Source organism: Etheostoma spectabile, chromosome 23 (assembly GCF_008692095.1).
Source record: "Etheostoma spectabile isolate EspeVRDwgs_2016 chromosome 23, UIUC_Espe_1.0, whole genome shotgun sequence".
In the NCBI taxonomy this organism is placed as follows: domain Eukaryota; kingdom Metazoa; phylum Chordata; class Actinopteri; order Perciformes; family Percidae; genus Etheostoma; species Etheostoma spectabile.
Genome location: NC_045755.1, coordinates 1,827,158 through 1,852,881, shown reverse-complemented (window position 1 = coordinate 1,852,881; position 25,724 = coordinate 1,827,158). Strand labels below are relative to the sequence as shown.

At 38.2% G+C, this 25,724-nt stretch overlaps 2 protein-coding genes and 1 pseudogene across 2 annotated transcripts; 2 read left to right on the top strand and 1 right to left on the bottom strand.

The window, feature by feature from the left end:
- Positions 1–894: 894 nt before the first annotated feature.
- On the bottom strand, positions 895–3,994 carry LOC116673457 (fish-egg lectin). The gene is made up of 5 exons (XM_032505811.1): positions 3,946–3,994; positions 2,706–2,942; positions 2,079–2,302; positions 1,835–1,962; positions 895–1,036 (listed from the first exon to the last, which is right to left on the bottom strand). The coding sequence occupies exons 1-5, from the start codon at positions 3,992–3,994 to the stop codon at positions 895–897; spliced, it is 780 nt and encodes a 259-aa protein (XP_032361702.1).
- Positions 3,995–15,443: 11,449 nt separating this feature from the next.
- Positions 15,444–16,376, top strand: LOC116673456 (centrosomal protein of 112 kDa-like; annotated as a pseudogene).
- A 3,083-nt stretch (positions 16,377–19,459) lies between these two features.
- On the top strand, positions 19,460–24,610 carry LOC116673136 (uncharacterized). The gene is made up of 2 exons (XM_032505291.1): positions 19,460–19,505; positions 21,646–24,610. The coding sequence occupies exon 2, from the start codon at positions 21,879–21,881 to the stop codon at positions 22,956–22,958; it is 1,080 nt and encodes a 359-aa protein (XP_032361182.1). The 5' UTR covers positions 19,460–19,505; positions 21,646–21,878; the 3' UTR covers positions 22,959–24,610.
- Positions 24,611–25,724: the final 1,114 nt, after the last annotated feature.

The following is a 25,724-nucleotide window of genomic DNA, read 5'->3' as shown; positions in this document are numbered from 1 at the left end:
ATATTTATATTACTTATCTTTCTATCTTTTTTATTGTATATATTTCTTATCTTTTTGATTATACTTGTTGAACGTGTCCTAATTTCACCGTTGGTCGGAGAGAAACTTATTTTCAATTTCTCTGTATATCTGGCCCGTATTGCAGAATTGACAATAAGTTGACCTGATGTGACTTGAAGATGCCCTTTCTATTCTGTCAGATGTAGTGTCGTAAGCATTATAGGGACACATGTTAAATCAGACAGAAGAGATGCTATTTTGACTAATCTGGCTCCTTAAATTAATCATTTTTATGATTAATTTTAAGTACGTTTTAACTTTTAAAATTACAAGAAAAAAGACTTAGGATTGAGAAGGTTTCTCTGTCTCGGGCAACTTTGGCAATTTTTTCGCATTCACAACAGCATAAACACGTTGAATGCAGCATGACAAAAGTAAGACAAAACTGCTTCAATGATCATTTATTAAACAGAAAAGAGTATAAAGTATCACAGGTGGAAGTTTTACATGTATGACATAAAAGGTATATATTTAATGCGTCCACTAAACATTTATAATAAATATACATGTAACTTACAGCATATCAAGACATTTCCGCATAAAACACATTTTTAAGGATTGGTTAGACAGTTTTGTGCATTGATAATTTTCACTTTTACCAAAATAGGTTATAGCCTGATAACCAGGAAATTAATAAATAGTAACAACTTTTACATTGAGTAAAAATAAAATACATCTCATTTATAAATTATGTACTGCCCATTTAAAAATCTAAAAAATTGATAAAACCTTACATAAATGACAGCCCAAATACCACTTAGAGATTCAAGTCTGTGAAAAAAATTAATCATAACATAGATTGTTGCACCCTTAGCAAGTGCCATACCAGTGGCATTAGCTAGTGCACTTCATGACCACGCCAGAGTTGGTAACAGCCCAAAGCGTGCGCAGGTCATAGCTCACATGACGGACTGTCATGGACATTGGGACAGGGACCCATTGTGTGCCTTCCTGAAGCTGACTGGTGATGCCAACTCTGTTGAGAAAGAAGCCGGAGAAATCTATAAAACCATGATCTTAATTTAACCTAATTCTTTTAAAGTTTTTTTTCTGATTTGGTTCCAATTTTGTAAATGTAAAGCACATGTAAAGTTATGATTATACCAAGTGCTGCAAATAGAGGCCACACTTTTAAACTTGAACCTTATATCACAGGTGGAAGTGATAAAGTTGGATGGATCATAGAGGGAGTATGCGTGTTAATTTTTTTACTCTAAGCAATCTAAAGAAAGAGATGCAATGAGTGGAGGTCAAATTTTCCAAAACAACCTACTCTATACTGTTACACCACCGTCATTTTAACATCATGTTGACTTTTAAAACTTTTAATTTAGTGCACATGCACACAAGATATAATAGTTTTTACAATATTAAAGTATAACTGATGTGATAGTAACAGTTTCTATATTTTGTTTTTCAGGAGTACTATTGTTAATGTTCTTGCTATATGTATCATACATACTGACATACATACATACATGAATACATACATGCACATACACACCTGGACTTGCACTGACACTTTTGACTGATAATTTAAGGTTAATGTCCTTTTACAGCCAAATCTTCTTATTGTTGTTATTATTATTAACATTACTGTTATTATTGTTATCTCTATACTGTCTTTTTTACTGTATTTCTTGCTAAAATGGATGCTTGAAATTTCAATTTCCTTGCGGGAGTCATCCCAAAAGGAATAATAAAGAGTCTAAGTCTAAGTCTTAGTCTAATGTTGTGGATGATTCAGGTTGTAAAGAAAAAGAGAGCGGCTTACCTTTGGTAGATTTTTCCGTCTTTTGTCACTCCAAAAACACTTCCGTCAGTCCCCACTTCAACCATTTTCATGTATAGCCCTGTCACTTGTGTCCAGCCACAGGTGTTGCAGTTTTCTGGGTTTACGTTCTGTCGGAGGAAGCATACATGGAGTCGTCATGATCAATGAATAAAGGTGTTTCATGTGTCCTAAAAACACAAAGAGTTAAAAGACAAAAGATAAGAATAGTGCTGCAGTATCCAACCTTTGCGACGTAGACCCGATAACTCCTGTCGACTCCCCAGCATCCAAATTTGGTACCACAGCTGTAGTACCTCATCTTCTTTGCTAGGGAGCTCCAGCTCAGAGAGCCCACTCCGCTGTAGGTCAAAGCATTGCAACCACTCAGACAGTAGGTGTTTTGGTTGTTAGGCTGTACTCCCACAATGTGATCATTACCTCCAGCATCCACCTGCTGCAAAGACACACCTGAAGACAGAGAGGTACGGGTAATTTAGTCAGCAAACTGCAGTGGTGGCATTTTACTAAGTATATTTACTCAATTTGTCTACTTAAGTACATATTTGAGGTACCTTACTTGAGTCTTTTCTGTTCATGCCACTCTCTACTTCACAATCTACCCAACAATATACCGGCCTAGAAGTCCGTCTTTTTTTTTTTTTTTTACACTTTTAGCATTCTTTTTGACACTATTTTCATTTCCAGTTTTTATAATGGGAGGATTTTTCTGCATTGAGTACTTTTTCTTAATACTGCACTGATGATATTAAACAGTAAATGAAATAGAAGTAATAATGAAACCCCATACAGACTGAATTTGTTCATGTGGAAGTAAAAATAACTACTGTATGAGGACAACAATAATAGTTACCACTGGAGCATTGAAAGTTGCCAGCTACGAATTTGTAGACCCTGTTTGTGGTGTCACATCCCCAGAGTCCTGCAGGTCCCACTGAGACATGCTTGAATCTGATCGTGCTCAGTCTCTGCCATTGCTCTCCAATCAGGGAATATGCAATATTGAGGTTGTCTCTCGCGACCACATTCCCCAACCCTGCGTCAATCTGTTGAGCATTAAGCAGCTTCGGAGCATAACTGCAGTGCCAGGCTGTGAAGACAAAATTAAGTTGTTGTTGATTTTCTAAAAAATTAGTCATTTATTGTCATTTGCACATTTTCAAAGAAGCAGTCATTGGCTATGACAATCTCAGGCTCAACTTTAACACTACAACACATACAAATACAAAAATATAAATGTGTGATGGACAGTAATTGTAAATTAATTAACAGAATAATTATTTTGATGCTTAATAACAAGTAATACGTACATACAGTACATAATACTATTTATCCCAGTATCCTTTGCACTATGCTCCACATTTAAATAATTTTTATTGAACTCTTCATTGCACTCATGCCTCTATATTGTTTCTGTTTAGAGTATGTATACATTTTGTATATATTAGTGTGTATATTTTGTTTTGGTTGTTTTGTATGTGTAAGCATATTGTGAGCAACGATGCTCCAAAGAAAAATTCCTTGTATGTGTCCTCATACTTGGCAAATAAAGCTGATTCTGATTCTGATATTGGTGCTGTCAGTTAAAGGTGTTATTAACGTCGTTAACGCAAACCCACTGTAACAATGTCAATTTTAAGAATGTTCTTTTTGGCCTAGCAAACTTTGTAGTTTTTTACACATGTGGTTTTTTACACATGTTGTTGCAACAACTAGTAACATTAGAAGAACTACAACACCACACCGGATCTAGCACACTTGTTTGGGCTTGCGAGCCGGCCAAAGAGTAATAGCCTTATGTTTAGTTTTGAGTGGATGGCAATCGCGAGACGCCGAAATGGATGCCATAAAGATAATGAATGGAAAGTTTAGTTTTAAAAGTTACCAAATGGTTCCTTGACAAGACCAATCTGACCGATCTGTGTGTTTTGTTGTTGTGAACTGAGCTGTGAATCATCACAGCATGTTCAGTCTGAAATACCAAGTAATAGTAGGTCTCTGATTTCTATATTTGGGGTTCCTGACCCCTAACTTGCAATTAACTCTACACAAAAAGACATCATAGCTTTCAAATCCTTGCTCCTTATTGTTACATTGGAAGTCTGCAAAATATCCTTCTATTTCCTGGTGGCTCAAAGACATCATGTATTTTTTTTGAATTGAAAAAAATAAATACTTGTTGAGACGATGTACAGTCAAAGCTTTCCATAAATGGTGACCCTTTATTTCCCATTTCATTAATTTAGAAGTACTACCTGATTGAATGTGTGCCTGTTTTTGTTTTACCATTGTTTTGCATTCATAACCAGTAATGTGTGTTAGTTGTGGTGAGCTGGGTGGGGGCGTGGGTGGGGGGGTTGTTCATTGTTTTCTCCTACAATCTTATGTTTTTATTTATGTGTGTATGTATATGCGTGTACATGTGCATATATGTTTAAAAAAAGGATAAATTGTAACTGTGACTGTAAGTATTGTATTGTATATTTCCAGTAAAAATATATTTTTTTTAAAACTAGAAAGAGTGTCTTCTCTTAAAACTTTCTTGCAGTAGAATCGCACAAACATTTTTGAAATTGGTGCTGAAATTTGATAGAAAACTGAGAAAGTAAGCTCTTGTATTTCCTTTCATTTAGAGAGCAAAAAACCTTCAACTACCAGATTGCACTATGCTGTAAAGGATGAATAATTGCTAATAAAGGTGAGTAGCTTGTTGAAGATTTTCATCTAGTTAACTGTCTAGAAAGTACCATTCTATAAAAAAGAAGGTTAAAACCGATTGAGCATATGACCACCTGTAGTTGCTGCACTGTCAAGTAATTCAATCTGACGCTGTGGCTACTTTCCTGGCCTAAATTCAAATTCAGTGCACAGTTAGAGATGCTTTTTACGTCAGTAAGCAACGATTGGTCTCTCCTCGTCTGCTCAGGTGGACCTTGGCAGTGCTGGTTTTGCTGTGTTTAATTCTACTCGGAAATTGGAAACTTAAATAAGGAAAGAAGCAAAAAAGCGGTACGTTAATCCGGCTAGGCAGTACATTTCATTACTGCTAAGACACAATGGCGGACCAAAATTTGGGTCTGACTAAAGACTACATTATGAACTAACTTTTATGTTTTCTATGTGTAGTGCTTTGTGTTATTTCAGCAGTTATTTTTATCACAAATACTAAATAAACAGGTGATGGCAGTATTACCTTTCAAAACTGGTGGCACTGGTCCCCCTGGTTGACATATTTCCCCCGATTGCTGTAGTTTTACTGGTGTCTTTGGATTTTCTGGTTGTTTAGGTGTTAATGGTGTCCCTGGAATGTCTGTTTGCTTAGGTGTCTCTGGATTGTTTGGTTGCTTGGGTGTCTTTGTTGTCTCTGGACTGTCTGGTTGCTTAGGTGTCTTTGGATTTTCTGGCTGCTTAGTTGTCTCTGGATTGTCTGGCTGACATTAACACCATCAGTGGAGAGAGAGAACAACTTAATCAGGTGAAAGGTTGTACTGACATGGACAAACGAATTCTTGAAAATGAAAAGGAAAGAATAGAAGGAGAAAGGTCTGAGCTGAAAATAAGAAAAGATCAACTCTTGAATGAAATGAAATCACTAGAAAATTGGAAGGGAAAAGTGCAAAAGCTTACTGAAAGGAGGAGTGAAGACGTGAAAAACAAAATCATGAGACTGGAGCAAACCAAGGAAGACTTACTGAAACTGTTGAGTGTTTTGGAGCAGAACCATGAGGCTCTAGACGAACAGAAAGAAAATATAACATCTTACACTGAGCTATTAGAGAGAGATACAGAAGGGTTGAAGAGTGTTGTCAAAAATTTGAGATGCAAAGACAAGAAAGACCAATGACTGAAACAAGAAGCTGAGTTGGAAAAGACACATCTTATAGAACTAAAGCAGAGCAGAAGCAAGACAGAGAGCATCTGGATAGAGAGAGTGAGATGATGAAGAAGAGAAACTGGACTTGGAGCTGATGAGGTCTGCCCATCCTGAACCAAAGTCACATATTAGAACAAGTGATACAAGATATCAAGAGGAAAGAGACAACCTGGAAATCACAAGGTCTGAGCTCCAACGGAACAAAGAACAGCAGACAGCCAGTTTGATGAGATCACCAGAGAGAAAACAAACATTAAACATCTGACCCTTCAGCTTCACACAGAAAGAGACAAACTTGGCAATATCATGAACATGCTTACCTTAAAACAAGAGGAACAAGCACTCAAGGAAGAAGAGTTCAAAAGACAAACACAAGAAGTGGAAGCAGTAAGGACGATTACTGGTAGAAAGAGAAGAAATTGAACTTTTGAGGATGGACCTCAACAGGAAGAAAGAAGAAGTTGAAGCTGCATTAACACCATCAGTGGAGAGAGAGAACAACTCAATCAGATGAAGAGTTAGCATGACATGGACAGACAATGCTTGAGAATGAAAAGGAAAGAATGGAAGGCGAAAGGTCTGAGCTGAAAATAAGAGAACATCAACTCTTGAATGAAATGAAATCACTAGAAAATCTGAAGGAAAAACTGCAACAGCTGAATGAAAGGATGAGTGAAGACGTGAAAAACAAAATCATGAGACTGGAGCAAACCAATGAAGACTTACTGAAACTGTTGAGTGTTTTGGAGCAGAAGCATGAGGCTCTAGACAAACAGAAAGAAAATATAACATCTTACACTGAGCTATTAGAGAGAGATACTGAAGGGTTGAAGAGTATGTTGTCAGAAATTGAGATGCAAAGACAAGAAATGACCAATCGACTGAAACAAGAAGCTGAGTTGGAAAAGACACATCTTATAGAACTAAAGGCAGAGCAGAAGCAAGACAGAGAGGCTCTGGATAGAGAGAGTGAGATGATGAAGAAAGAGAAACTGGACTTGGAGCTGATGAGGTCTGACATCCTGAAACAAAGTCACATATTAGAACAAGTGATACAAGATATCAAAGAGGAAAGAGACAACCTGGAAATCACAAGGTCTGAGCTCCAACGGAACAAAGAACATGCAGACAGTCAGTTTGATGAGATCACCAGAGAGAAAACCAACATTAAACATCTGACCCTTCAGCTTCAGACAGAAAGAGACAAACTTGGCAATATCATGAACATGCTTACCTTAAAACAAGAGGAACAAGCACTCAAGGAAGAAGAGTTCAAAAGACAAACACAAGAAGTGGAAGCCAGTAAGGACCGTTTACTGGTAGAAAGAGAAAAATTGAACTTTTGAGGAAGGACCTCAACAGGAAGAAAGAAGAAGTTGAAGCTGCCATTAACACCATCAGTGGAGAGAGAGAACAACTCAATCAGATGAAGAGTAGCACTGACATGGACAGACAAATGCTTGAGAATGAAAAGGAAAGAATGGAAGGAGAAAGGTCTGAGCTGAAAATAAGAGAACATCAACTCTTGAATGAAATGAAATCACTAGAAAATCTCAAGGAAAAACTGCAACAGCTGAATGAAAGGATGAGTGAAGACGTGAAAAACAAAATCATGAGACTGGAGCAAACCAATGAAGACTTACTGAAACTGTTGAGTGTTTTGGAGCAGAAGCATGAGGCTCTAGACAAACAGAAAGAAAATATAACATCTTACACTGAGCTATTAGAGAGAGATACTGAAGGGTTGAAGAGTATGTTGTCAGAAATTGAGATGCAAAGACAAGAAATGACCAATAAACTGAAACAAGAAGCTGAAATGGAAAAGACACATCTTATAGAACTAAAGGCAGAGCAGAAGCAAGACAGAGAGCATCTGGATAGAGAGAGTGAGATGATGAAGAAGGAGAAAACTGGACTTGGAGCTGATGAGGTCGACATCATGAAACAAAGTCACATATTAGAACAAGTGATACAAGATATCAAAGAGGAAAGAGAAACTGGAAATCACAAGGTCTGAGCTCCAACGGACAAAGAACATGCAGACAGTCAGTTTGATGAGCTCACCAGAGAGGAAAACCAACATTAAACATCTGACCCTTCAGCTTCACACAGAAAGAGACAAACTTGGCAATATCATGAACATGCTTACCTTAAAAAAAGAGGAACAAGCACTCAAGGAAGAAGAGTTCAAAGACAAACACAAGAAGTGGAAGCCAGTAAAGGACCGATTACTGGTAGAAGAGAAGAATTGAACTTTGAGGAAGGACCTCAACAGAAAGAAAAGAGTTGAAGCTGCCATTAACACCATCAGTGGGAGAGAGAGAACAACTCAATCAGATGAAGAGTAGTACTGACATGGACAGACAAATGCTTGAGAATGAAAAGGAAAGAATGGAAGGAGAAAGGTCTGAGCTGAAATAAGAGAACATCAACTCTTGAATGAAATGAAATCACTAGAAAATGTGAAGGAAAAACTGCAACAGCTGAATGAAAAGGATGAGTGAAGACGTGAAAAACAAAATCATGAGACTGGAGCAAACCAATGAAGACTTACTGAAACTGGTGAGTGTTTTGGAGCAGAAGCCATGAGGCTCTAGACAAACAGAAAGAAAATATAACATCTTACACTGAGCTATTAGAGAGAGATACAGATGGGTTGAAGAGTATGTTGTCAGAAATTGAGATGCAAAGACAAGAAATGACCAAACTGAAACAAGAAGCTGAAATGGAAAAGACACATCTTATAGAACTAAAGGAGCAGAGCAGAAGCAAGACAGAGAGCATCTGGATAGAGAGAGTGAGATGATGAAGAAGATGAAACTGGACTTGGAGCTGATGAGGTCTGACATCCTGAAACAAAGTCACATATTAGAACAAGTGATACAAGATATCAAAGAGGAAAGAGACAAACTGGAAATCACAGGTCTGAGCCCAACGGAACAAAGACATGCGACAGTCAGTTTGATGAGTCACAGAGAGAAAACCAACCCTTAAACATCGACCTTCAGCTTCAACAGAAAGAGACAAACTTGGCAATACATGAACATGCTTACCTTAAAACAAGAGGAACAAGCACTCAAGGAAGAAGAGTTCAAAAGACAAACACAAGAAAATGGAAGCCAGTAAGGACGGTTACTGGTAGAAAGAAAAAAATTGAACTTTTGAGGAAGGACCTCAACAGGAAGAAGAAGAAGTTGAAGCTTCCATTAACACCATCAGTGGGAGAGAGAAACCCAAATCAAACAGATGAAGAGTAGCACTGACATGGACAGACAAATGCTTGAGAATGAAAGGAAGAATGGAAGGAGAAAGGTTTGAGCTGAAAATAAGAGGGAACATCAACTCTTGAATGAAATGAAATCACTAGAAAATGTGAAGGAAAAACTGCAACAGCTGAATGAAAGGATGAGTGAAGACGTGAAAAACAAAATCATGAGACTGGAGCAAACCAATGAAGACTTACTGAAACTGTTGAGTGTTTTGGAGCAGAAGCATGAGGCTCTAGACAAACAGAAAGAAAATATAACATCTTACACTGAGCTATTAGAGAGAGATGCTGAAGGGTTGAAGAGTATGTTGTCAGAAATTGAGATGCAAAGACAAGAAATGACCAATAAACTGAAACAAGAAGCTGAAATGGAAAAGACAAATCTTATAGAACTAAAGGCAGAGCAGAAGCAAGACAGAGAGCATCTGGATAGAGAGAGTGAGATGATGAAGAAGGAGAAACTGGACTTGGAGCTGATGAGGTCTGACATCATGAAACAAAGTCACATATTAGAACAAGTGATACAAGATATCAAAGAGGAAAGAGAAAAACTGGAAATCACAAAGTCTGAGCTCCAACGGAACAAAGAACATGCAGACAGTCAGTTTGATGAGATCACCAGAGAGAAAACCAACATTAAACATCTGACCCTTCAGCTTCACACAGAAAGAGACAAACTTGGCAATATCATGAACATGCTTACCTTAAAACAAGAGGAACAAGCACTCAAGGAAGAAGAGTTCAAAAGACAAACACAAGAAGTGGAAGCCAGTAAGGACCGTTTACTGGTAGAAAGAGAAGAAATTGAACTTTTGAGGAAGGACTTCAACAGAAAGAAAGAAGAAGTTGAAGCTGCCATTAACACCATCAGTGGAGAGAGAGAACAACTCAATCAGATGAAGAGTAGTACTGACATGGACAGACAAATGCTTGAGAATGAAAAGGAAAGAATGGAAGGAGAAAGGTCTGAGCTGAAAATAAGAGAACATCAACTCTTGAATGAAATGAAATCACTAGAAAATGTGAAGGAAAAACTGCAACAGCTGAATGAAAGGATGAGTGAAGACGTGAAAAACAAAATCATGAGACTGGAGCAAACCAATGAAGACTTACTGAAACTGGTGAGTGTTTTGGAGCAGAAGCATGAGGCTCTAGACAAACAGAAAGAAAATATAACATCTTACACTGAGCTATTAGAGAGAGATACGAGGGTTGAAGAGTAGTTGTCAGAAATGAGATGCAAAGACAAGAAATGACCAATAACTGAAACAAGAAGCTGAAATGGAAAAGACACATCTTATAGAACTAAAGGCAGAGCAGAAGCAAGACAGAGAGCCTCTGGATAGAGAGAGTGAGATGATGAAGAAAGAGAAACTGGACTTGGAGCTGATGAGGTCTGACATCCTGAAACAAAGTCACATATTAGAACAAGTGATACAAGATATCAAAGAGGAAAGAGACAACCTGGAAATCACAAGGTCTGAGCTCCAACGGAACAAAGAACATGCAGACAGTCAGTTTGATGAGATCACCAGAGAGAAAACCAACATTAAACATCTGACCCTTCAGCTTCACACAGAAAGAGACAAACTTGGCAATATCATGAACATGCTTACCTTAAAACAAGAGGAACAAGCACTCAAGGAAGAAGAGTTCAAAAGACAAACACAAGAAGTGGAAGCCAGTAAGGACCGATTACTGGTAGAAAGAGAAGAAATTGAACTTTTGAGGATGGACCTCAACAGGAAGAAAGAAGAAGTTGAAGCTGCCATTAACACCATCAGTGGAGAGAGAGAACAACTCAATCAGATGAAGAGTAGCACTGACATGGACAGACAAATGCTTGAGAATGAAAAGGAAAGAATGGAAGGAGAAAGGTCTGAGCTGAAAATAAGAGAACATCAACTCTTGAATGAAATGAAATCACTAGAAAATGTGAAGGAAAAACTGCAACAGCTGAATGAAAGGATGAGTGAAGACGTGAAAAACAAAATCATGAGACTGGAGCAAACCAATGAAGACTTACTGAAACTGGTGAGTGTTTTGGAGCAGAAGCATGAGGCTCTAGACAAACAGAAAGAAAATATAACATCTTACACTGAGCTATTAGAGAGAGATACAGACGGGTTGAAGAGTATGTTGTCAGAAATTGAGATGCAAAGACAAGAAATGACCAATAAACTGAAACAAGAAGCTGAAATGGAAAAGACACATCTTATAGAACTAAAGGCAGAGCAGAAGCAAGACAGAGAGCATCTGGATAGAGAGAGTGAGATGATGAAGAAGGAGAAACTGGACTTGGAGCTGATGAGGTCTGACATCCTGAAACAAAGTCACATATTAGAACAAGTGATACAAGATATCAAAGAGGAAAGAGAAAAACTGGAAATCACAAGGTCTGAGCTCCAACGGAACAAAGAACATGCAGACAGTCAGTTTGATGAGATCACCAGAGAGAAAACAAACATTAAACATCTGACCCTTCAGCTTCAGACAGAAAGAGACAAACTTGGCAATATCATGAACATGCTTACCTTAAAACAAGAGGAACAAGCACTCAAGGAAGAAGAGTTCAAAAGACAAACACAAGAAGTGGAAGCCAGTAAGGACCGATTACTGGTAGAAAGAGAAGAAATTGAACTTTTGAGGATGGACCTCAACAGGAAGAAAGAAGAAGTTGAAGCTGCCATTAACACCATCAGTGGAGAGAGAGAACAACTCAATCAGATGAAGAGTAGCACTGACATGGACAGACAAATGCTTGAGAATGAAAAGGAAAGAATGGAAGGAGAAAGGTCTGAGCTGAAAATAAGAGAACATCAACTCTTGAATGAAATGAAATCACTAGAAAATGTGAAGGAAAAACTGCAACAGCTGAATGAAAGGATGAGTGAAGACGTGAAAAACAAAATCATGAGACTGGAGCAAACCAATGAAGACTTACTGAAACTGTTGAGTGTTTTGGAGCAGAAGCATGAGGCTCTAGACAAACAGAAAGAAAATATAACATCTTACACTGAGCTATTAGAGAGAGATACAGACGGGTTGAAGAGTATGTTGTCAGAAATTGAGATGCAAAGACAAGAAATGACCAATAAACTGAAACAAGAAGCTGAAATGGAAAAGACACATCTTATAGAACTAAAGGCAGAGCAGAAGCAAGACAGAGAGCATCTGGATAGAGAGAGTGAGATGATGAAGAAGGAGAAACTGGACTTGGAGCTGATGAGGTCTGACATCATGAAACAAAGTCACATATTAGAACAAGTGATACAAGATATCAAAGAGGAAAGAGAAAAACTGGAAATCACAAAGTCTGAGCTCCAACGGAACAAAGAACATGCAGACAGTCAGTTTGAGAATCACCAGAGAGAAAACCAACATTAACATCTGACCCTTCAGCTTCAGACAGAAAGAGACAAACTTGGCAATATCATGAACATGCTTACCTTAAAACAAGAGGAACAAGCACTCAAGGAAGAAGATTCAAAAGACAAACACAAGAAGTGGAAGCCAGTAAGGACCGTTTACTGGTAGAAAGAGAAAAATTGAACTTTTGAGGAAGGACTCAACAGGAAGAAAGAAGAAGTTGAAGCTGCCATTAACACCATCAGTGAGAGAGAGAGAACAACTCAATCAGATGAAGGAGTAGTACTGACATGGACAGACAAATGTTTTAAAATGAAAAGGAAAAAAAGGGAAGGGAAAGGTCTAGCTGAAAAAAAGAAAACAATCTTGAAGAAATGAATTAAAAGAAATTTAAGGAAAACTGAACAGCTGAATGAAAGGAGATGAAGACGGGGAAAAAAAAAATCATGAGACTGGAGCAAACCAATGAAGACTTACTGAACTGTTGGGGTTGTTTTGGAGCAGAAGCAGAGGCTCTAGCAAACGAAAGAAATATAACATCTTACACTGAGCTATTAGAGGAGATACAAAGGGTTGAAGAGTATGTTGTCAGAAATTGAGATGCAAAGAAAAGAAATGACCAATAAACTGAAACAAGAAGCGAAATGGAAAAAAGACAATCTTATAGAACTAAAGGCAGAGCAGAAGCAAGACAGAGAGGCTCTGGATAGAAGAGGGGAGATGATGAAGAAAGGAGAAAACGGGACTTGGAGTGATGAGGTTGAATCATGAAACAAAGTCACATATTAGAACAAGGGATACAAGAATCAAAGAGGAAAGAGAAACTGGAAACAAAAAGGCTGAGCTCCAACGGAACAAAGAACAGCAAAGTCAGTTGATGAGATCACCAGAGAGAAACCAACATTAAACACTTGACCCTTCAGCTTCACACAGAAAGAGACAAACTTGGCAAATCATGAACATGCTTACCTTAAAACAGAGGAACAAGACTCAAGGAAGAAGAGTTCAAAAGACAAACACAAGAAGTGGAAGCCAGTAAGGACGTTACTGGTAGAAAGAGAAAAAATTGAACTTTTGAGGAGGACCTCAACAGAAGAGAAGAGAAGTTGAAGCTGCCATTAACACCATCAGTGGAGAGAGAGAACAACTCAATCAGATGAAGAGTAGTACTGACATGACAGACAAATGCTTGAGAATGAAAAGGAAAGAAATGGAAGGAGAAAGGTCTGAGCTGAAAATAAGAGACAGATCAACTCTTGAATGAAATGAAATCACTAGAAAATGTGCAAGGAAAAATCGCAACAGCTGAATGAAAGGATGAGTGAAACGTGAAAAACAAAATCAGAGACTGGGAGCAAACAATGAAGACTTACTGAAACTGTTGAGGTTTGGAGCAGAAGCATGAGGCTCTAGACAAACAGAAGAAAATATAACATCTCACTGAGCTATTAGAGAGAGATACAGACGGGTTGAAGAGTATGTTGTCAGAAATGAGATGCAAAGACAAGAAATGACCAATAACTGAAACAGAAGCTGAAATGGAAAAGACACATCTTATAGAACTAAAGGCAGAGCAGAAGCAAGACAGAGAGCATCTGGATAGAGAGAGTGAGATGATGAAGAAGGAGAAACTGGACTTGGAGCTGATGAGGTCTGACATCATGAAACACAAGTCACATTTAGAACAAGTGATACAAGATATCAAAGAGGAAAGAGAAAACTGGAAATCACAAGTCTGAGCTCCAACGGAACAAAGAACATGCAGACAGTCAGTTTGATGAGATCACCAGAGAGAAAACCAACATTAAACATCTGACCCTTCAGCTTCACACAGAAAGAGACAAACTTGGCAATATCATGAACATGCTTACCTTAAAACAAGGGAACAAGCACTCAAGGAAGAGATTCAAAAGACAAACACAAGAAGTGGAAGCCAGTAAGGGACCGTTACTGGTAGAAAGAGAAGAAAGTTGACTTTTGAGGAAGGACTCAACAGAGAAGAAAAGAAGTTGAAGCTGCCATTAACACCATCAGTGGAGAGAGAGAACAACTCAATCAGATGAAGGGTAGTACTGAATGGACAGACAAATGCTTGAGAAAAAAAGGGAAAAGAATGAAAGGCGAAAGGTCTGAGCTGAAATAAGAGAACATCAACTCTTGAATGAAATGAAATCACTAGAAATTCAAGGAAAAACTGCAACAGCTGAATGAAAGGATGAGTGAAGACGTGAAAAACAAAATCATGAGACTGGAGCAAACCAATGAAGACTTACTGAAACTGGTGAGTGTTTTGGAGCAGAAGCATGAGGTCTAGACAAACAGAAAGAAAATATAACATCTTACACTGAGCTATTGAGAGAGATACAGAGGGTTGAAGAGTATGTTGTCAGAAATTGAGATGCAAAGACAAGAAATGACCAATAAACTGAAACAAGAAGCTGAAATGGAAAAGACACTTATAGAACTAAAGGCAGAGCAGAAGCAAGACAGAGAGGCATTGGATAGAGAGAGTGAGATGATGAAGAAGGAGAAACTGGACTTGGAGCTGATGAGGTCTGACATCCTGAAACAAAGTCACATATTAAACAAGTGATACAAGATATCAAAGAGGAAAGAGACAAACTGGAAAATCAAAAGGTCTGAGCTCCAACGGAACAAAGAACATGCAGACAGTCAGTTTGATGAGTCACCAGGAGAAAACCAACATTAAACATCTGACCCTTCAGCTTCACACAGAAAGAGACAAACTTGGCAATATCATGAACATGCTTACCTTAAACAAGAGGAACAAGCACTCAAGGAAGAGATTTCAAAAGACAAACACAAGAAGTGGAAGCCAGTAAGGACCGTTACTGGTAGGAAAGAAAAAAAATTGAACTTTTGAGGAAGGACACTCAACAGGAAGGAAGAAGAAGTTGAAGCTGCCATTAACACCATCAGTGGAGAGAGAGAACAACTCAATCAGATGAAGGTAGTACTGACATGGACAGACAAATGCTTGAGAATGAAAAGGAAAGAATGGAAGGGAAAGGTCTGAGCTGAAAATAAGAGAACATCAACTCTTGAATGAAATGAAATCACTAGAAAATGTGAAGGGAAAAAAACTGCAACAGCTGAATGAAAGGATGAGTGAAGACGTGAAAAACAAAATCATGAGACTGGAGCAAACCAATGAAGACTTACTGAAACTGTTGAGTGTTTTGGAGCAGAAGCATGAGGCTCTAGACAAACAGAAAGAAAATATAACATCTTACACTGAGCTATTAGAGAGAGATACAGACGGGTTGAAGAGTATGTTGTCAGAAATTGAGATGCAAAGACAAGAAATGACCAATAAACTGAAACAAGAAGCTGAAATGGAAAAGACACATCTTATAGAACTAAAGGCAGAGCAGAAGCAAGACAGAGAGCATCTGGATAGAGAGAGTGAGATGATGAAGAAGGAGAAACTGGACTTGGAGCTGATGAGGTCTGACATCATGAAACAAAGTCACATATTAGAACAAGTGATACAAGATATCAAAGAGGAAAGAGACAACCTGGAAATCACAAAGTCTGAGCTCCAACGGAACAAAGAACATGCAGACAGTCAGTTTGATGAGCTCACCAGAGAGAAAACCAACATTAAACATCTGACCCTTCAGCTTCACACAGAAAGAGACAAACTTGGCAATATCATGAACATGCTTACCTTAAAACAAGAGGAACAAGCACTCAAGGAAGAAGAGTTCAAAAGACAAACACAAGAAGTGGAAGCCAGTAAGGACCGATTACTGGTAGAAAGAGAAGAAATTGAACTTTTGAGGATGGACCTCAACAGGAAGAAAGAAGAAGTTGAAGCTGCCATTAACACCATCAGTGGAGAGAGAGAACAACTCAATCAGATGAAGAGTAGCACTGACATGGACAGACAAATGCTTGAGAATGAAAAGGAAAGAATGGAAGGAGGAAAGGTCTGAGCTGAAATAAGAGAACATCAACTCTTGAATGAAATGAAATCACTAAAAATGTGAAGGAAAACTGCAACAGCTGAATGAAAGGAGAGTGAAGACGTGAAAAACAAAATCATGAGACTGGAGCAAACCAATGAAGACCTTACTGAAACTGTTGAGTGTTTGGAGAGAAGCATGAGGCTCTAGACAAACAGAAAGAAAATATAACATCTTACAACTGAGCTATAGAGAGAGATACAGACGGGTTGAAGAGTTATGTTGTCCAGAAATTGAGATGCAAAGACAAGAAATGACCAATAAACTGAAACAGAAGCTGAAATGGAAAAGACAAACTTATAGAACTAAAGGCAGAGCAGAAGGCAAGACAGAGAGCATCTGGATAGAGAGAGTGAGATGATGAAGAAGGAGAAACTGGACTTGGAGCTGATGAGGTCTGACATCCTGAAACAAAGTCACATATTAGAACAAGTGATACAAGATATCAAAGAGGAAAGAGAACAACCTGGAATCACAAGGTCTGAGCTCCAAGGAACAAAGAACATGCAGACAGTCAGTTTGATGAGATCACCAGAGAGAAAACCAACATTAAACATCTGACCCTTCAGCTTCACACAGAAGAGACAAATTGGCAATATCATGAACATGCTTACCTTAAAACAAGAGGAACAAGCACTCAAGGAAGAAGAGTTCAAAAGACAAACACAAGAAGTGGAGCCAGTAAGGACCGTTTACTGGTAGAAAGAGAAGAAATTGAACTTTTTAGGAAGGACCTCAACAGGAAAGAAAGAAGAAGTTGAAGCTGCCATTAACACCATCAGTGGAGAGAGAGAACAACTCAATCAGCTGAAGAGTAGCACTGACATGGACAGACAAATGGGTTGAGAATGAAAAGGAAAGAATGGAAGGAGAAAAGGGCTGAGCTGAAAATAAGAGAACATCAAATCTTGAATGAAATGAAATCACTAGAAATCTCAAGGAAAAAACTGCAACAGCTGAATGAAAGGATGAGTGAAGAGTGAAAAACAAAATCATGAGACTGGAGCAAACCAATGAAGACTTACTGAAACTGTTGAGTGGTTGGAGCAGAAGCATGAGGCTCTAGACAAACAGAAAGAAAATATAACATCTTTCACTGAGCTATTAGAGAGAGATACAGACGGGTTGAAGAGTATGTTGTCAGAAATTGAGATGCAAAGACAAGAAAGGACCAATAAACTGAAACAAGAAGCTGAAATGGAAAAGACACATCTTATAGAACTAAAGGCAGAGCAGAAGCAAGACAGAGAGCATCTGATAGAGAGAGTGAGATGATGAAGGAGAAACTGGACTTGGAGCTGATGAGGTCTGACATCTGAAACAAAGTCACAATTAGAACAGTGATACAAGATATCAAAGAGGAAAGAGACAAACTGGAAATCACAAGGCTGAGCTCCAACGGAACAAGAAATGCAGACAGTCAGTTTTGATGAGATCACCAGAGAGAAAACCAAAACATAAACATCTGACCCTTCAGCTTCAGACAGAAAGAGACAAACTTGGCAATATCATGAACTGCTTACCTTAAACAAGAGGAACAAGCACTCAAGGAAGAAAGAGTTCAAAAGACAAAACACAAGAAGTGGAAGCCAGTAAGGAACCGTTTACTGGGTAGAAGAAGAAAGAAATTGAACTTTTGAGGATGGGACCTCAACAGGAAGAAAGAAGGAAGTTGAAGCTGCCATTAACCCATCAGTGGAGAGAGAGAACAACTCAACAGATGAAGAGTAGCACTGACATGGAAGACAAATGCTTGAGAATGAAAAGGAAAGAATGGAAGGAGAAAGGTTCGAGCTGAAAAAAAGAGAACATCAACTCTGAATGAAATGAATCACTAGAAAATGTGAAGGAAAACTGCAACAGCTGAATGAAAGGATGAGTGGGAATACGTGAAAAACAAAATCATGAGACTGGAGCAAACCAATGAAGACTACGAAACTGGTTTAGTGTTTTGGAGCAGAAGCATGAGGCTCTAGACAAACAAAAAAGAAAATAACATCTTTCATGAGTATTAGAGAGAGTACGAAGGGTTGAAGAGTATGTTGTCAGAAATGAGATGCAAAGACAAGAAATGACCAATACTGAAACCGAAGCTGAAATGGAAAAGAACATTTATAGAACTAAACGGCAGAGCAGAAGCAAGACAGAGAGGGTCGGGAAGAGAGAGTGAGCATGATGAAGAAAGGGGAAACTGGACTTGGAGCTGATGAGGTCGACATCCTAAAACAAAAATACATATTAGAACAAGTGATACAAGATATCAAAGAGGAAAGAGAAAAACTGGGAAATACAAGGGGTTTAGCTCCAACGGAACAAAGAAAACATGCAGAACAGTCAGTTTGAGAGATAAACCCGAGGAAGGGGAAAACAAACATTTAAAAATCGACCTTCAGCTTCGACAGAAAGAGAACAAACTTGGCAATATCATGAACATGCTTACCTTAAAACAAGAGGAAACAAGCACAAGGAAGAAGGTCAAAAGACAAACACAAGAAGTGGAAGCCAGTAAGGAACGTTAATGGTAGAAAGAGAAGAAATTGAACTTTTGAGGAAGGACCTCAACAGGAAAGAAGAAGAAGTGAAGCTGCCATTAACACCACAGTGGAGAGAGGAAAAACTCAACAGATGAAGAGTAGCACTGACATGGAAGACAAAGCTGAAAGAAAAGGAAAAGAATGAAAAGGAGAAAGGTCTGAGCTGAAAAATAAGAGAAATCAATCGAATGATAAAATTCATAGAAAATTTAAGGAAAAACTGCAACAGCTGAATGAAAAAAGGATTTAAAGAGTGAAAAACAAAAACATGAGATGGAGAAACAATGAAGACTTACTGAAAAACTGGAGGGTTTGGAGCAGAAGCATGGGTTAGACAAAACAGAAAGAAAATATAACATCTTACACTGATATTAGAGAGAGATCCGACGGTTGAAGATTTTTGTAGAAATGAGAGCAAAGAAAAAGAAATGACCAATAAACTGAAACAAGAAGCTGAATGGAAAAAAGACACAATTTATAGAACTAAAGGGAGAGCCAGAAGCAAGACAGAGAGCATCTGGATAGAGAGAGTTTAGATGATGAAGAAGGAGGAAGGAAAACTGGACTTGGAGCTGATGAGGTCTGACATCATGAAACAAAAGTCACATATTAGAACAAGGTGATACAAGGATATCAAAGAGGAAAGAGACAACCCGAAATCCAAGTCTGAGCTCCAAGGAACAAAGAACATGCAGACAGTCAGTTTGATGAGATCACCAGAGAGGAAAAACAAAATAAACATGACCCTTCAGTTCAAACAGAAAGAGACAAATTGGCATATATCATGAACATGTTACCTTAAAACAAGAGGAACAAGCATCAAGGAAGAAGAGTTCAAAAGCAAAACACAAGAAGTGGAAGCCAGTAAGGACCGATTACTGGTAGAAAGAGAAAAAATTGAACTTTTGAGGATGGACCTCAAAGGAAGAAAGAAGAAGTTGAAGCTGCCATTAACACCATCAGTGGAGAGAGAGAACAACTCAATCAGATGAAGAGTAGCACTGACCCTGGACAGACAAATGCTGGGAAAGAAAAGGAAAGAATGGAAGGAGAAAAGGTCTGAGCTGAAATAAGAGAACATCAAAATCTTGAAGAAATGAAATCACTAGAAAAAGTGAAGGAAAAACGCAACAGCTGAATGAAAGGATGGGGGGAAACGTGAAAACAAAAACATGAGACTGGAGCAAAACCAAAGAAGACTTATGAACTGTGAGTGTTTGGAGCAGAAGCAGAGGCTCTAGACAACAGAAAGAAAATTTTAACATCTTACCCCTGAGCTATTAGAGAGAGATCGGGGTTGAAGAGTTGTTGTCAGAAAATTGAGATGGCAAAAAAAGAAAGGCCAAATCGACTGAAACAAGAAGCTGAGTGGAAAAGAACACTCTTATAGAACTAAAGGCAGAGCAGAAGCAAGACAGAGAGGTCTGGATAGAGAGGGGTGGGGAGATGAAGAAAGAGAAAAGGACTTGGAGCTGATGAGGGGTTTATATCCTAAAAAAGTCACATTTAGAACAAGTGATACAAGATATCAAAGGGGGAAGAGACACCCGGAAACACAAGGTTTACTCCAACGGAAAAAAAAGAACATGCAACAGTCATTTTAGACTCACCAGGAGAAAAACCCAAAATTAAAAATCGACCCCTTTAGCTTCGACAGAAAGAGAAAATTGCCAATTATTGAACATGTTTACCTGAAAAAAGAGGCAAGCACTCAAGGAAGAAGAGTTCAAAAAAAACAAAAACAGCAGTGGAACATAAGGACGTTTACTTAGAAAAAAGAAAAATTTAAATTTTGAGGAAGGACCCAAAAAGGAAGAAAGAAGAGTTGAAGCTGAAATTAACACCTCAGGGAAAAGGGAGAACAACTCAAACACTGAGAGGTGCTGATGGTGACGGTGCTTGAGAATGAAAAGGAAAAATGGAAGGGGAAAAAGGGCTGGGTGAAAATGAAGAAATCAATTTTTAGTGAAAAAAAATTATAGAAAATCTCAAGGGAAAAACTTCAAAGCTGAACAAAGGAGATGACAAAAGGGGAAAAACAAAATAATGGATGGGCAAAACCCAAAGAAAAAATTTACTGAAACATTGAGGTTTGGGGCAAAACATGAGGGGTCTAGACAACAGAAAGACCTATAAACTTACACTGAGCAATTAGGGGAGAGAACGAAAGGGTGGGAAGGGAGTTGTCAGAATTATATGCAAAGACAAAAAAGACCCAAGACTGAAAAGAGAAGCTGAAATGGAAAAGACACATCTTATAGAAGTAAAGGCAGAGCAGAAGAAAGAAAGAGAAGCTCCTGATAGAAAGAGAGAAATTATGAAGAAAGAGAAACTGCACTTGGAGAAGATAAGGTCTGACATTCTGAAACAAAGTCACATCTTAGAACAAGTGATACAAGATATCAAAGAGGAAAGAGACAAACTGGAAATCACAAGGACTGAGCTACAACAGAACAAAGAACATGCAGACAGTCAGTTTGATGAGATCACCAGACAGAAAACCAAAACAAAAGATCTGACCCTTCAGCTTCAGACAGAAAAAGATAAACTTGGCAATATCATGAACATGCTTACCTTACAACAAGAGGAACAAGTACTCAAGGAAGAAGAGTTCAAAAGACAAACACAAGAACTGGACACCAGTAAGAACAGTTTACTGGTAGAAAGAGAAGAAATGGAACTTTTGAGGAAGGACCTCAACAGGATGAAAGAAGAAGTTGAAGCTGCCATTAACACCATCAGTAGACAGAGAGAACAAGTAATACAAGATATCAAAGAGGAAAGAGACAAACTGGAAATCACAAAGACTGAGCTACAAAAGAAGAAAGAACTTGCTGACAGCCAGTTTGATAAGATAAACCAAGAAAAACAACAATTGTATAAAATAAAGACAACTACTGAAAGTGAGAGAGAAAGGTTTTTAAATGAAAATAAGAGGTTGCAAGGAGAACTGACAGAGCTGAAAATAACAAAGGTCTGGCTCACCAGTATAATGAACTCCATTCTAAGTCTCAGAACAAAACTCAAGGAGTTGAATCAAAAGAGGCATGAGGACTTTACAAAGAAAATGGACATATTTGGACAGAAATATAACTACATGCTCCAATTAAACTTAACACTGGAACACAAGTGTGATGAACTTCATAAACAGAAAAACAAGGTCACTGGTTATTATGATCTGATGCAAAAAGAGAAGAAACATATGGTGACAATAATGTTTGACAAAGCGGTACAAAGCGAAGTTTTAAAGGAATGGCTTCAGGAGCATGATGTTGATGAACAGTATTTAAATAAAGCTAAAGAGTTTGAATGTGAGAATGGTGTTTTCCAACCCGATGCCATGATCCACACTGAAGAATTTAAACATCTATGGAAGTTAGAGGGAGATAAACATGATCTTGAAAGAAAAGCTAAATACTTTAAAACTAAGAGGAAAGGTCTGCTGCTAATGGTGGCAGAGGATGAATTGAAAAATAAACAGAAGATGTTCAAGCCGGCTCCAGAGCCAGATTTTACAGACGAGAAAATGTCAAGAATAGATTGCTTGCGAAAGATCTGGAAGGATACTAAAATGGAGCGGAAGGAGATCAATCAGATGAATTGCATGAACCATGAGATGAAAAACAACCTAGAGAAAAAACTCAAGGTGATCAATCAGTTTGTTAAGAGAACATGGTTACCGAAAGAAAAGGAACTACTGGAGAATAAGTTAAAACAAGGAATAAGTAAAGACATGACATCCCAAATTGATTGCAAGCGAGACAACACTACACTGGATAAAAACAGAGAGATCCAACAATTTAAAGTTCAGATGCTCAGTGAGAATGAAAAACTGTGTAGAACACTGACAAGTATTGATGAAGCTAATCAAACATTCAAGATTGATATAACACCAAGGGATGGAACAATTCAAGTAAAACAACAGACTTATCAAGAGAAGATGAAGGTAGAAGAAACATATTCAGCTCCAGAGACATCCAGCGGACTCCTTTGTCATCTCCGGCATTATTGCTATCGATGCTGCTGCCCTTGCTGTCCCTGCTGCAAGCAAGACTGCCAGGAGGAGAACTGAGAGACAGGTCTATGTCACTGTCATTACAAATATGAATGTTTCTGGCATACATTTGAAATACAGTATTTCTATTTTCCTAAACAAGTATTTTTCTTAATCACTTGTAATCCAAAGATAACAACTTAACATTTAATTTAAGTTCAGGAAGTACGTACTGTATTTCATTGTCTGCAAACGGTTTCTTTTTGGAAGTCCAGATAGGTGAAAGATTTAAATTTACCAGCTGGATGTTTTCTTATATAGTAGAGTTGTTTAAGTGAATTCAAACTACTTTTTTGACACTTTTTTAAACCATTATGAGTACTAACAAAAAGTTATACAGTAAGTCCAAATGTGAAGGTATTCATGCAGAGTGCAAAATGTGTGAGGCTTGTGTGTCTTGAAAGTGCCTTGCCTTACTGGGTATTGCACCATGTTTGTTTGCATATGTCATATATTTCAATCAGGAGAGACAAGTAGGCTATGTGAAGTAATGATGTATGTTTATTATAACGGATGTTGTGTGATAATAATGTCTTGGCAGAAAGTCGCAGATAGATTCTACACGAAGAATTGTAATCGAGCAGCAGCAAGATAAATCCCTCCATGGAGTCTTAAAAATTGGTGGAGGTTGTGGCTGATGATTCTGATTAGACTGATTGGCTGAAGAGGCTGATGGAACTGATGAATCTGTGAAGATCATGTTGAGGAGTGCTGTGACACTCAACAACCGAAGGAAATAACTAAACAGCCGTGAACTCACCAGGCTTATAATGGTAGCATAAACTTACTAAAGGCATATTGAGAATCATATTTAAGCAGAGGCAGCAGCAGAATGATAGACTTATAGGCAATGTAGGTGCGTCAGTGCATAAGCAAGCATGGGAGGAGTGCATGAGAGGAGTGAATGACAGGATGCACAAAAGATAAAACCTTCAGACCTAAACATGCAAAAGGATCGTGTTCCTGACTGAAATTATGCTATAGCTCCAAGCTTCATTTATTGGTTGACAAAGTAAGATTTGGAAGTTTACTTAAACAACATTAAGAGTGAGGGCATTATTTGAAAAAAATAAAAAAAAATAAAAAAAATACATTTCACAACATATGAACATATCCCCCTTCCCCTTTGTCATCACCACCCACCCAAACAAAAATCAAAAAAGATGACACAGTGACGACAACATTCAAGACTATACTACTAAATAAGAAATAAAAAAACTATTGAGCAAATAAACATGTATAAATGTTATAAATGACAACACAAGTCAACACTCTCTCCCCAGGACAAAGCTTCGTAGGAGCCCTACAGAAATCTCAGATACTTTCCCCATTTTTTAGTGTTTACATCCAATCCAAATCTTGCAAAACATTTGGATGACATTTTATTTCAAATGCCACCAACCTAGCAGTGTAATATTTAGATCCATTTCCCATGTCATCTTGAGGGCTGACCAGGTTCTACATAAATACAGAATAATACCCAGAGGACTCATGACCTTTTCCATTTTTCAACAACAACTTATCTAAACATTCTGGTGCCTTCAGGGCTGAAGAACTCAATCCCCACCAACAAATGGCAAAGTTGAATATCTAAAAATTGCTACCATGACACAATATGCCACCATGATACAGATTCTTCAGTGTAACAACTCCCTTTACCAACCAATCCCTAAGAGTTGCACATCTATTCTATCTACATCACAAGAGATTTTATTCAATAATGTATCCAAATTAATTTTAACAAGGTCTTTTGGGGAGGGAATGACCCAGGGATTCCACAGGATGCGGAAATGCTGCAGATCGGCTCCAGTGCGTGTTTGCTCTGTGCTCCGCCGTCCGTCAACACCCACCAGGTCCGGATCCAAGACTGACAGCTAAAGTCACAAGGACGCACGAGATCTTACAAATTCCTTTATTATAGAACCACAAAAACAACAGTTTGTCTCCATCCAGAGGAATAGAGAGAAAAAAACTCTGTGTTTTCAAGGTGTAGTGCAGGGAAATATGATCCGCCGTGAGCACGTTCTACTTTATTTTGAAAATTAACCGCATGTTTAATTTTTTGTTGTGCTTGACTTCCTGTCCCGCAATAAATGCCGTGTGCCTAACTACTGCGGAACTCTCCGGCATCCGGCAAAAATAGTAGCTCTGCATATCTGCTCCGGAGGGCTGCAGATCGCCGGAGCTGTCACGCAGCTGGGACGCGTAGCCGTTTCGTAGTCTGTAGAAGTACACACATTGACTTTAATGGAAACCAAATTACTCCAACGCTGTTCCAGAGCGGATCTTCAGCCGTTCCGCATCCTGTGGAATTTGGGGGTAAGATATACGATGTCCCAGATATACCACTCTTGCTTGGGCCACTGAAATGAACCTGATTGTAAGGCGGATTGTTACGGGGCATTAAGCTGTTAAAGGCAAGGCTTCCGCATAATCACCATAAATCTGTATAAAACATAGGTTTGTGCACTACCCTTCTACCATTACACCCTAGAAGTTAGTCTCAGCCTTATGGCTGCTGCCAAGGGCTCTATGGCTAACATATTACAATTTTAATTATAATGTATTCAACTTAAGAATGAATGTTCACTTAATTACAGAAAATATTGAATAATTATTTATAAAACTGACCTTGCCAAGTTGACACTATTTTTTGTAGTTGTTGTTGCTGGTTAATTTTTCTTGCTCTTTTTGTTTAAGTATTCATTGGTTTACCTTGTTATGTTATACTTACAGTATTTAAAAAAAAGAACCAAATAAGGCATTTATTTATCTAAATACATT

Bases quoted from the DNA above. Each gene is read 5' to 3' on its own strand.
- LOC116673457 (XM_032505811.1), bottom strand. From the start codon at position 3,994: ATGTCTTTGAGCCACCAGGAAATAGAAGGATATTTTGCAGACTTCCAA. The intron at 2,303-2,705 runs GTAACTATTATT...CTCTGTCTTCAG, and splicing joins CAACTTTCAATGCTCCAGTG to GTGTGTCTTTGCAGCAGGTG. The intron at 1,963-2,078 runs GTTGGATACTGC...TTCCTCCGACAG, and splicing joins ATCGGGTCTACGTCGCAAAG to AACGTAAACCCAGAAAACTG.
- LOC116673136 (XM_032505291.1), top strand. From the start codon at position 21,879: ATGAACTCCATTCTAAGTCTCAGAACAAAACTCAAGGAGTTGAATCAA.